The sequence below is a fragment of the Amphiura filiformis genome, chromosome 18 (genome assembly GCF_039555335.1).
Source record: "Amphiura filiformis chromosome 18, Afil_fr2py, whole genome shotgun sequence".
NCBI classification, from domain to species: Eukaryota; Metazoa; Echinodermata; class Ophiuroidea; order Amphilepidida; family Amphiuridae; genus Amphiura; species Amphiura filiformis.
This window is the reverse complement of record NC_092645.1, coordinates 48719188-48732476: the sequence shown is the minus strand read 5'-3', so window position 1 is coordinate 48732476 and position 13289 is coordinate 48719188. Positions and strand designations below refer to the sequence as shown.

At 36.6% G+C, this 13289-nt stretch overlaps 1 protein-coding gene across 2 annotated transcripts; it reads right to left on the bottom strand.

The window, feature by feature from the left end:
- Window positions 1–2263: 2263 nt before the first annotated feature.
- On the bottom strand, window positions 2264–8042 carry LOC140138756 (uncharacterized). Of its 2 annotated transcripts, none has more exons than XM_072160519.1 (4): window positions 7904–8042; window positions 6980–7243; window positions 6144–6368; window positions 2264–5099 (listed from the first exon to the last, which is right to left on the bottom strand). In XM_072160519.1, the coding sequence occupies exons 1-4, from the start codon at window positions 7977–7979 to the stop codon at window positions 4492–4494; spliced, it is 1173 nt and encodes a 390-aa protein (XP_072016620.1). In that variant the 5' UTR covers window positions 7980–8042; the 3' UTR covers window positions 2264–4491. The 2 variants fall into 2 exon arrangements, with proteins under 2 accessions (XP_072016620.1, XP_072016621.1); XM_072160520.1 differs by having other exon boundaries at window positions 6980–7199.
- Between the last annotated feature and the right edge of the window lie 5247 nt (window positions 8043–13289).

Here is a 13289-nt window from a genome sequence, read left to right as displayed (position 1 = left end):
AATTTTTGTGCATTAGCATTCTATTCAGTAGGCAAATTTCCCAATACTACAATGTACTACAGTACACACATAACCTATGATTCTGCATGGCCATAGATGCTTGTTATGTAACACCTTTTGTAATTTACACCCTTAATCCAAGGTTATGAATATAAAATGAGGGCTAGCTGTTTACATTGTCTGTTTGCATTGCAATGGACCTGTGATTTTGCACAATGGATCTTGTTATTGCATGCTAAAAATATCCCATGTTGTCTAAATGGAAGAATGTTTTATAAATGGGGGGTGCCTAAAATTACACCCACAATCATACCCCTAATCTAACCATCGCAATAACCCTAAATCCTATATGTACTTCTAACGTATAGCCGTCCCTAATTCTAAACCCTAACCTAATTTTGAAGTCGACGCCCGACGTCGCGAAATGACAACCGCGTACGTCTAGAATAGCGTCGAAAGCGAGACGACCGAGACGCGTCCAGCAAAAATCACGAAACGCGTATAACTCCCATCGTTCCGCTTCAGCGCCACCGTGCGCGCGTCGGTACACGACGACGTTGTCGTCGTCGATAAACTCTAACTCTATGTCCGAACCCCAACACAAATATTATACAGCACCCATGCATAGCATGTGTGCACTGATGCTGGTATAATATTATACAGCATCCATGGTATAATATTATACGCAATACAGCATATACTTAGATGCAGTGCACTGATCCATGGTATAATATTATACAGCACCCATGCATATAGCATGTGTGCACTGATTCCTATTTTTTTTTTTTTTTTTTTTTTTTTAACTTTTAACTTAAAAAATGAACTTTTTCTGGTCCGCTTTGAGAAAAAATCATGTTTAATACTACCAAAACGTATTTTATAATGTTCACCATATGAAACTGTAAACTTGCCAAAAAAATTAAATGAAAAGGTTTTGTAAATGTTTTTAAACAAATTGTGCCACTTCCGTTTGCAAGTTTTAATTTAAAAAGTAATAGTTGCAAACGTAATTGGCAAAATGTTTTAAAAACTGTTGAAAAAAAAAAGATTAATAATAGCCTAACTCAACATTGTCTGGCAAACTTTGTGCACCCGTTTAAAGATAATACGGACACCACTCTGTGTTTGTTGGAGGACAACAGGACAGTATTTCTATATGATTTTAAATTACTTCCTCTATTGCAAACACTTATGACCATAATATGACATCATGATCCAATCAAACCTATGTTGGCAATATTAAATGAAATTGAAATATAGGCAAAAATAAGGTTCAAATACACATTAGGCCTAAAGTTACCAGAAAATGAATATAAAACTTCACCAGGGAAATCGGATTTTAGGTACAGAGGTACAGCTTATAGCTAGCAGCTTTAGGTACATCTTATCGGTACAGAGCAAGTTGGTAGTTGTAATAACTAAATTTCAAAACTTTCGACTTTGGTCAGAGAGGATTAGATAATGTCACGTATGTTCTGCTGAGATCAAAGGATTATTATTGTGAAAATAAACTTCACCCTAAAACTACGAAGGGCTTAGTTACCACCCCCTAAGATTTTTTATCGGTCATTAAAAAAACCGCACGCGTTTACGCCCAAACGACTTAAGCTAATCGTAGATCCATTATTTGCGATCATTTTAGTGCTAACATTTTAACCCCAGCACCTTACCCGAGGGTAGGACGGCCATCAAAGATGACCCTAGAGGAAAGGGTGATGAGGCCCACCATTGGTTTCTACAGTGAAGTCGATGATTTTCAATGTGTAAAACTTTTTGAAAAAAAGTGAAGAAAAAAATTGATCAAATGGGGTTTTGCACAAAATTGTTTAAAAAAATTGTGTGTTTAGGTGACAGGAAAACAAAAAGGGGGTCATTGGGTGAGATGGGGTTCAGTAAAACAAAAATGAGGTCATTGGGTGAGATGGGGTTTATTAAAACAAAAAAGGGTGTCATTGGGTGAGGTGGGGTTCAGTAAAACAAAAAAGGGGGTCATTGGGTGAGATGGAGTTCAGTAAAACAAAAAAGGATCATAGGGTGAGATGGGGTTCAGTAAAATAAAAAGGGGTCATTGGGTGAGATGGGGTTCAGTAAAACAAAAAAGGGGGTCATTGGAAGTTGAAAATGGGGGTCAATGTGGCCGCACAACCACGTCACCCTTGTTAGTGACCCTTTTGGTCAAACTGCAGACAATAAAAACATGGAAAATCGAATATTGACTCAAAAATAATGCCAAGAGAAAACCGCACATGGTACAATAATGGTATCGGATAAAGATTGCTTTATTTCTTAACAAAACAACATAATGCAGTTATTATCTTTGTAATTCAGCTATATTATATTTTAGTATGCATTCATGATTATTATTATGTAATTTCACTTTTTTACATGGTTTTATGAAGCTAACATTCATGATACACAATGCGTCTGAGAAATTAGAACCTGAAATTACACTGCTAAGCAACTGCAGTGGGTGCACGCCTGTAATAAGGATTCTTCTGATCCGTTTGGGAAAGGGCGTCAATCCGATACTGATGAGGTGATATACAGTAAATTTCAACAAAAGGTTTCTTAACTAATTTTGGTACTATGGGACCTAAAATGACACAAAAAAAAGTTTAAAAAAATCAGGCTACCGTAAAGTGGTCCCAAGATGGCGTCCAAAATGGCCACCAACAAGTCTTTAAATTACCACAACTAATTTATAGAGTAGAGTTGCAATTTTGGTGTCTAAGCCCATATTTTGGGGTCAAGGATTCTATTATAATCAACACAAATATTGCAGAGTAATCAAAAAATCTACCAATCCAACATGGCGTCCAAAATGGCCGCCAAAATCTTAAAATTACTACAATAGATAGAGGTGAGATACAGTGCAGCCTGCCTAAAAAAATATGCAAGTGAAAAGCGCCATCTTTGTTCTGTTCGATTTGCTTGTTTTACAAGTTGTAAAATAACAACTGTACCACTTTTGCAGGGAAGAAGGCTGTACATGTAAATCAATGATAGCATCAAGATTATCAAAAGTTCCTTCGTAAAAATCAACAGAATGTATCGATTACGTAACAGTACAAAATTGTTTTACTGTTTGTACACGTGCACTCAGAACGCTATTCACCACCCTCTATTGTTATGAATAGTCGTGCTAAAGGTCAATCGATACATGTCAGCACAATTTAGAGATACACATTTGAGCCTTGAAATTGATTTTTTCGGTCGAATAAAAAAACAATAATTTTATTTTTTTCAGTAATGTCGGATTAAAATATGGTGCTTGGATATACTTAAAAAATCCTGGTGTTAAAATTAGGCACGAAATTGTGTCTTCAATTGTGTCTTCAATCTTCAACAGTTGAAGCTTGTAAAAATCGAAAATCTTACACTAGAAGCCTAATTTTTTCACGTAAGTTTAACGCCAGGGTTTAAAAAAAAAACCCAAAGTACCAAGCATTATAGGGTTTTTTTCTGACAATTTACCGAAGAAATCAAAATTGTTAATTTTCCTTTGACCAAGAAATTAATTATGAAGTGAGAAGATGTAACTAAAATTTTAGCTAATTTCAACACCGAATTCCATCGTTTCGATCGTGCCTAATTAAGTGACTGAGTGGGTCTAGTACCACAATAGCCATCGATTGACTAGCGTTCTGAGTGTTTACTGTTTTCATCATGATACAGGTATAATAATTCTCTTTTTCCATTTGAAACAGATTCAAAGATAAGTAAATATTTCACATTCTGCAGCTGTAAAATTAAATACCAGCAGCCAATAGCTGCATCTTTTAACTTAAACTTTAGATCTCATTTATTGAAATAGAAACACGGCGATCCAAAAACTAAACCAAATACCAATTCAAAATTAAATTTAAAACTAGCGCCGTGGTTACATTGATTACATCACAAAAGTGCAACTTTTGATTTCGTTTCTTACTTTAATAGGTTTTTGGATCACCACGAGGGCATAAAGCCAAAACCACATATGTCCATTTGTTTTCTCAATTACATGTTACTCATTTCAGTAACAAATGGACGGTTAATTCTGCCCTCCATAAGACTTTGGGGGTATATGCATGGTCACTTGCGTCAACTGTTAAAGTGACCATGCATATACCCCAAAGTTACTTGCATTTATTATGGAGGGCATAAATAACCGTACATTTGTTGCCGAAATGAGTAACATGTAATTGAGAAAACAAATGGACATAGCCAGTTCTGGCTCTAAGCCATCGACCGTTTCTTTAATTCTCAACCAATATCAACAAATAAGGTCTTAATCAGAACTAAAGAATACAGGTATTGACATGTGTCTTTGTTTAGGATATACAGGGGTGAACGTAACATTTGATTACGGTAGATGTCTATCCTACCGAGCAGCTTCATAAAGTACATTAGCAGCATTACCCTCAAATGACGTCACAGAAGGCGATGGAGAAAATACACCACTATTCCTACTCTCGCGACGATAAGTGCTCCCGCTTTCGTTTATGACATTGGCTACGATCCAATCGAACTGCATGATTGTTTGTAAGACGTTGATTGTCTGTCTTTTGAAACTTTTTTGGAGTAATCGCACTTCCTGTTATCATAAATAACGTTTTCAACAGATCCAACCGAGCTCTGAGACACCTTTGTTGACTTTGAATACAATGCGTTTTCCACCGAACCAACAGAACTGCTATGTGACTCTTTCCTTTTATTTTTTGAACATTCGGTTGCAGGACGTATCTCATTGGCGTCTTCATATATAGCGCCCCCAGCGAGCATTACGCCTGTATTCCCATACTTCACTTCGTCATCTGCAGTTGTACTTTGTGGCCGATGAACCGTATGATAAAACGCATTTGGTTCTGGACCGGCTGTTTCCGGTACCTCTGTGTAAGCGGCACGCTCATCGTCAGTATCAACCTCTTGATAAATTGGTGACTTCGGCATATCTCCTTCATCATAGATGTTATCACTGGCACGTGGTCCCGCAGTTTCTGGATCAAAAGATTTAGGGTGAGACCACTTGCGTCGATTGTTTCTGATATTAAAGGCAACGATAACAAGGCTGACGATAAATACGAGCGAAATTGCTCCGCAAATATACCATAATTCCAGATCTGTAATTAAAAGATGATAAATGATCAAACAATTGATTGAAATACCTCTTTAATCTGTAATTAGGACGCACGCCATTTATATTATCACGTCAGTCACGTCACATACTGTTCTTACTTATTGCCAAATTAGTTTTCCTCAGTGGGTATTTTTATGACCCAGATAATGAATCAGCTACCTCAGACGATCTTGTTTTGTCCAGTTTCATCTCAGGTTGTTAGTTGTCAAAATCTTGATATAGGTGTTAAACTAGTGTCATCCTGGAAGCATTTTTCCAGAGTGAGCCATAAGTGAGTCATTACACTCTTCTTGGCTTAGTATTCTTTGGTGAAACATGATAAATTGTGTAAGGTGTCTGAAGCGTAATGTATGAAAAACCTAAAATCCGTCTTTCATGATTTAACAACCTTTGAACAGTTACCGAACCGTTGTTAAGCCTTGATGAATACACAGTTTTACAGTAGCGTATACGCAGACGCAAGTTAACGGAAGCGCGCATACGAATTACGTGTAATCGCGTAAAATTCGCCCGGAACATACACGTTGAATTCATGATTTTGGAGGAAGCAGCAAACATGTTCGTTTGAATATGTAGTTTCTATTGTTGATGTAACCATGATTAACAGAGACTTCATCAATCTTATTGTAAACCGGGCATTCATCATGAAATATTCATGTGAATTGGACGATCTTTAGCTTGTTTTCGTTGTTTGTTTGTTTGTTTGTTTGTTTGTTTTATTTCTTCTTTAACCCGGGACACTCAATCAGTTGAAAACACAATTAATCATCTGTTCTTCCTTGAGGCCCAGGATTCAATCATATTTTATAAAAACGGGTTCATTCATCTGCCCTCGCAAGGTAAACCACGCAGATGATGCGGACGCATCATTGTTAAACGGTGATGAACAACGGTGAAACATGATAGAATCCCTATTCTCGTTTCACCCACTTTATCCACCTGTTCTGGGTATGTTTCCTGGTCATTATTGGATAAGTATAAACTGTGGTAACCACTCCATTGATTTATATTAATTCAAATTCATTACCTGTTTGCCTTTTAGGGAATTCAGTTCCGTCAACAAACAACGTCGATAGATCTCTACCCTCGGACGAAGTATCTTCCGTAAAAGTCACGTCCTGTTCCGTCACGATAATTTGAGTCGTTACCATAGTAGTTATTTCCGGAACAAGTGTTGTCATTTCAGCTGTCGAAGAATCCTGAAATACTGTGGTAGGAGTTGTTCTTATGGGTTCAACGGTCGTTGGTGGTACTATAAGAATAAAAAACGAGAACAGCGATCTGTTTCTTTAAAGGGATCTTTATTTTGACATTTTGAGTCCAAGATTCTGTGGTTTCTGTCAAGTGTGGTTATTTTTTTGGCTTTGTAGGTTGGTGTTCTTTACAATAAATTCAATACATTGATTTCGAGGTAGATTATATTTCTTAAACAACGCAGTGACCTTAAATGAGTTTATATACGATTAACACAGACACTGATTGGACAGTAATTGCACATAATGAGGTTAATGTCAATAGGGACCACTTTTTTTATAGTGTCGGTCTTGTATTTGACATTAGGAATTATATTTCAGATTTTTCCCGCCCATCGACGACTAATATCACTATAGCGAATCATATGGCATTTTAAACTTAATAAAGTATAGTATTTGTTTGGAAATGACTTAAATGAAATTTTACTGTGACTATAATTAAAGCGACGTGCGTTTATCATTCGGACCAAATTGGTACTATAAAATTTAACTGAATTGATATTTTTAGGAATTAGTAAAAAAGTAAACACGAATATTGTGAGTAAAACAACCCGGTCATGTAGTTCAAGATCAAGGCATTTCTCATAATAAGAGTCATAATGAAGCTTACCAATACTGAATATCCGATTGACCCCATAACCACCACACGCCAGATGATTTTCCTGCGGACACGATACTCTGCAGTATTCATCAGAGATTAGTGAAGCCAATTCCAATGAGTTTGTGCAGGTGCATGCTGGAAGATAGTACCTGTATGAAACACCAGCATAGGAATAGTTGCTGGACCAACAGGACGATATGCAGGACGAAGGGGTGAGAGTTGTGGAGAACTGTATGAATGATAATGATACTGCACTGTAACAGCCGATGTATTCTGTAAAATTGACATTTTAAAACAGTTTATATGCTAGTTAAAAAAAAGAACTAAAGAAGGAAAGAAAGAAAGAAAGAAAGAAAGAAAGAAAGAAAGAAAGAAAGAAAGAAAGAAAGAAAGAAAGAAAGAAAGAAAGAAAGAAAGAAAGAAAGAAAGAAAGAAAGAAAGAAAGAAAGAAAGAAAGAAAGAATGAAAGAAAGAAAAGAAAGAAAGAAAGAAAGAAAGAAAGAAAGAAAGAAAGAAAAAAGAAAGAAAGAAAGAAAGAAAGAAAGAAAGAAAGAAAGAAAGAAAGAGAGAAAGGGAGAAAGAAAGAAAGAAAGAAAGAAAGAAAGAAAGAAAGAAAGAAAGAAAGAAAGAAAGAGAGAAAGAAAGAAAGAAAGAAAGAAAGAAAGAAAGAAAGAAAGAGAAAAGAAAGAAAGAAAGAAAGAAAGAAAGAAAGAAAGAAAGAAAGAAAGGAAGAAAGACAGGAAGAAAGAAAGGAGGAAGTATTATCGTCATATTTTCTATATTTCATATTTTCTCGTCGTCATATACCTCCTTAAGAAAATGTTTATCGCAAAAGACCAATTAAGCGAGATTTCAATTAATTATGCACGTCGATAATGTATTATAGTTATATGAAAAACAGGCACAATACTGGGTGCCGTCTATAATACATACCTCCGGTTTGGCCCCAAGTACTCGCAACCCAACAGCTGACGATATAAGCCATAACATTTTTCAAAGTTGACAACATTCTGCTCCTCGAGTTTGTTTACCAATATTCTTCTTCTTTAAGCAACACACTTTAAACAGATGCTCTAGATTCTCAGTAGTATTATAATGGTAGAACACTCCGGATACGTGGTGAATAATTCTAAGAGGGCATTGATGAGTAGCTTGTTCAGGATGTGTCCTGGTTCCGGAATTGATCAGATTATCTAGTCTTGGTTATCATTTGGTAACAAATTAGGGCTATTCAATTTATTCCACACACACCCTATGGAGGATTTGACGTTAATCTCCCACAAAGGAAGTGTGAATTTCAAAAGGGATTACCTAAATAGGTGACTCCATTGTCACATTGTGAGATTCAGGTCTTCAACAGAGGGTGTATGGATTTCCAATAGAAGAGTCAATTAAAACGTACTTCAGTTTAAGGTCTATTATTATGTGATCATTCACATGCCCGTTTTTGGAGACAAGATCCATACGCCGGTACTTCTGCGACTATGTATTTCCGGATGTGTTTGTAAATTTGAATGTAATCCACTATTTTAAGGCAAAATGGTGGAAATGTGAGTTTTCATCCAGCAAAGCCGATAATTTACCACATTAAAAGGTCTAATAATGAATTATAAAAAAAATGTTTATAGTTCACTGTAGAGCGTCTTTACCACTCGGGTCGCTGGCGCTCACTGGCTATTGTGAAATATTCAACGACGGAAACGTTAACAATATAATCACAAATTTGAACAAAATAGACAATTTCGCTGCACAATCGTCTCACGTTATTCCGCCTTTGCATCCAAATGTATAGAAATACCAACCGCTATGTAGAAGGTCAATTCGAGACTTACTGTCTACTACCTGTAATGGCAGCGCGGAGGTGTTCACGTGTGTATTTATAAAAGCTCATATATCCGAAGTACACTGGGCATTGGACTATTCCAGAAATAAGTGGACAACCCCAATAGAGTAGTAACATTTAAATAAGTGAAATGCCGGGATTTCCAAGTTAGCTTTCTGGAAACAACTGGAATTCCAGTAGCCAATGTTACTTGATTAAATGATTGAAAAATCACAGAAATGTCCAATAGAGCGTTTAAACTATTTTTTCTGCTGGGTTATTTTGTTGGCTTTAGACACTTGAAAAGTCTGGATTTCCAACAATCACAACTGGATACAAATTCTGAAAATCTGAACTCCTCTGGGGTGTGCATCTATTTTTTTTAAATAGCCCATTCGAAAAGAAGTGGATTATTTTCACACTTATTTTTGAAACATACAGTATGCTTGTCTTTTGGTTAGGAAATGCTACATTTGATGGGCAGAGCAATCGGCAAACTATCTCTGTGTAGTTTTATCGTAGTAAGGAATCACAGCTTAATACAAGTACAGACCGTTCGTTGTATTGTATGTGACGCTAAGATTGACGTTATCGTACTTTGACACGACACTTGACAGGTTAAGGGCACCCCATAGTCATGATAGTAATCAATCCTTCGAATTATTTCGACGTTGCATTCCTAGTAACTAAAGGTCCGTGTATTAAACATTCGCTCGTTTCAAATAATAAGTTTTGGTATAGGTTTTGGCTTTGATCATGGTTTCTTATTATCATGCCTACGCTCTTGACTGACATCATTACCAATACCTTTGTCGGTACCCTTCCTTAGAAACTTAAAACTTGGTGAAAGAAGTTTCGGTTTTCATTTCAGTTTCTTACATAATCGTGTGACCGGAGGAAATCAGGTTTGAAGTTACCTTGATCAAAGTATACAAAAGAAGTTTTCAAATTTCGCAGTGCAATATTCAAGAGCAGAGAAGTCGAACAACTCAATCCACATTTGAACGAGTGAATTCGTTTTCGAAATAATTATAGGCTTATTTACTTTTAATTTAAAATAGAGACCATCGAATATTTCCACCAAGATTACAAAAGTGATTTGCTTTTTGCAGTTCAATCTAATACTCTGTCACTCTATCTAAAGCGGTTGGTGACCAATGAGGTAGTGGCGCCTTTGCCAACACAAAAAGCGTTCAACCTCATTGGATAAACACCAATCGCTGTCGCTCAGCTATGTAGTATAGATTTAGCTTTAGATGTTATGATTGCAGACAAGTTCTGTCCTCTTTATAATTCGCTGATTTTTGGTTTGTGAGCAACAGAGAAATGAAAACTTATGACTTGAAACGAGGGAAAGAACAAGAACACACCGTTCAAATAAAATCACCTTTATTTTCAAATTCACAACACAGAGAGGTTTTTTTATTATCATCATTATCATCATTAATTATGCTACAGTTTATCAGGGGGGGGGGTATCTTTGTACACCTACACCTTGTATTGTTGGATTAATATTGAGTTGTAAGAATCATGTAGAGCCACAAATCAACTTTAATACAAGTATCAGAATACTCTCACATACATGTACAGGGTGTTCCTGAAAGAACTGTATCATCAGTTTTTTCAGGGGGGGTATCTTAGTACACCTCGAATTGTTGGATTACTATTGAGTTGTAAGAATCATGTAGAACCACAAACCAACTTTAATACAAGTATCAGAATACTCTCACATACATGTACAGGGTGTTCCTGAAAGAACTGTATCATCAGTTTTTCAGGAGGGGGGAGGGGGTATCTTAGTACACCTCGAATTGTTGGATTCCCAGCAAACACAAAAACGTTTTAAAAACGTTTTAAATAAGTTATATTTTGGCTTTTGGTTTAATAACATTAAAATGTCGGGTTATACAAAGGTCATGATAACGTTTTAAAACGTTTTGTTTGAAAACACACTACAACAATATTTTTTTAATGTTTTCAAAAAATGTTATTATAAACTATTTTTGCAAAAATGTTTGCCAAATATTTTGTCAATACTTATATAACATTATGTTAAAATATTTGAACCCAGCAAACACAGAAATGTTCTTAAAATGTTTTTTCAAAACCTTTTAATAACATTTAAATGTCGGGTTATATAAAGGTCATGAAAACGTTTTTAAAACGTTATTGCAAATATTTTGGGCAAACATTTTTCGCAAAATATTTTTCAACCCCAAAATAACATTATGTTTAGAATGTTTTGTATCAAGTTTTCAAGAATGTTTTTGGAATGTTATTAAAACGTTTTTATACCCTCTATATAACCCGATATTTAAACGTTTTCTGTAAAACATTTTGTTTGCTGAGCAGTAGATTATCAAAAAATGTTTTTAAGGTTATTGAAAACGTTTTATACTCTTAATATACCCTTTATATAACCCGACATTTAAACGTTTTCTGACAACCTTTTATAACCTTTTGCGAATGATGTCGAAAACGTTTTGTGTTTGCTGGGTTAATATTGAGTTGTAAGAATCATGTAGAGCCACAAATCAACTTTAATACAAGTATCAGATTACTCTTACATATTCATAACCTCATTAAGGGATCTAAAATGAGCGTTTATTGCGTTTCGGCAGTATTTTTTTGTGGGACATGAGAGCACCTCAGACCTATCGAATTGCATTCTGAATACGAAGCATGTCTTTCTGATATCAAATAATTTTCATTTTTGAAAATCACGATATAATTCAAATTTTATGACAAATTATAAAAATTTGATATTTTTCAAATTTTTGATATATAACAGTCCTCGAAGTAAATTATTTAAATCTAATGATATATTCTTAAAGTGTATGTAGCAGGGAGGAAAAGCCGACGGTCAATTGAAAATTTTGACCTTTCATATTGAAGATATGGATTTTTTCCCAAAAGACCTAATTTTTTTTGGTGTTTTGGGAAAAAATCCATATCTTCAATACGAAAGGTCAAACTTTTCAATTGATCGTCGGCTTTCATCCCACCTACATACACTTTAAGTATAAATCATCAGATTTATAAAGTTTACTTCAAGTACTGTTAAATATCAAAAATATCAATTTTAATGATTTGCCATAAAATGTGTATTAAATTGCGAATTTCAAAAATCAAAATTATTTGATATCAGAATGACATTCTTCGTATTCAGAATGCAATTCGATATGTCTGACGTGCTCTAATGTCCCAAAATAAATACTGTCCAAACGTTCATACCCCAGCCCTTAATATACGCGAAGCCTGTAATCCAATCAAAAGAAATTGATTGCCTGACCGCGCACTAATTGCGCGGTCATTTATAACGCACACTGACTCCGGACGCGCAACAATGACTTCTGCGCGCGAGTACGCGTACGTGTATAAGCTACGTTATGGCAACGCACACGCCTACGCGATGTCGTCGCGCTTCTGTGATTGGTAGCTCTTGTTGTCGGCGCGAATGTTATATTCGCCTGGTTGATTTTTTTGTAGGGTAGGTTACACCAATGATTAACCCTAACCCTACCCGAGGTTTTTGGCTATCGGAAGGAAAGAAGGAACGAAAAGGAGAGAAGATGAAGAAGAAAGTCACTTGGCACCCCTGGATTCGAACCTCGGACCCCTCGCATGCCACGCAGAAGATCCCCAGCATGTAGCTACTACACAGGTGACGTTGGCCCGGCCAACGATTCCCTGGGTATATATGACTTGGTCTGATTGCGTCATCAAGTCCCGTGGAATCCGTGCACGCAGAGCGGTTTTAATAGTGAGCTTTAGTGAGTCCTAGTTCTGTTAGGGTTAAGAAGGCATATAGGGAAAATATGCATGGTCAATTAACCCTAACCCTACCCGAGGTTTTTTGGCTATCGGAAGGGAAAGAAGGAACGAAAAAGGAGAGAAGATGAAGAAGAAAGTCACTTGGCACCCCTGGATTCGAACCTCGGACCCCTCGCATGCCACGCAGAAGATCCCCAGCATGTAGCTACACAGGTGACGTTGGCCCGGCCAACGATTCCCTGGGTATATATGACTTGGTCTGATTGCGTCATCAAGTCCCGTGGAATCCGTGCACGCAGAGCGGTTTTAATAGTGAGCTTTAGTGAGTCCTAGTTCTGTTAGGGTTAAGAAGGCATATAGGGAAAATATGCATGGTCAATTAACCCTAACCCTACCCGAGGTTTTTTGGCTATCGGAAGGGAAAGAAGGAACGAAAAAGGGGAGAAGATGAAGAAGAAAGTCACTGGGCACCCCCGGGATTCGAACCTCGGACCCCTCGCATGCCACGCAGAAGATCCCCAGCATGTAGCTACACAGGTGACGTTGGCCCGGCCAACGATTCCCTGGGTATATATGACTTGGTCTGATTGCGTCATCAAGTCCCGTGGAATCCGTGCACGCAGAGCGGTTTTAATAGTGAGCTTTAGTGAGTCCTAGTTCTGTTAGGGTTAACTGGTTATATTTAACAGCGTTTTATGGCATCAAATAGCATAAAATGCCATT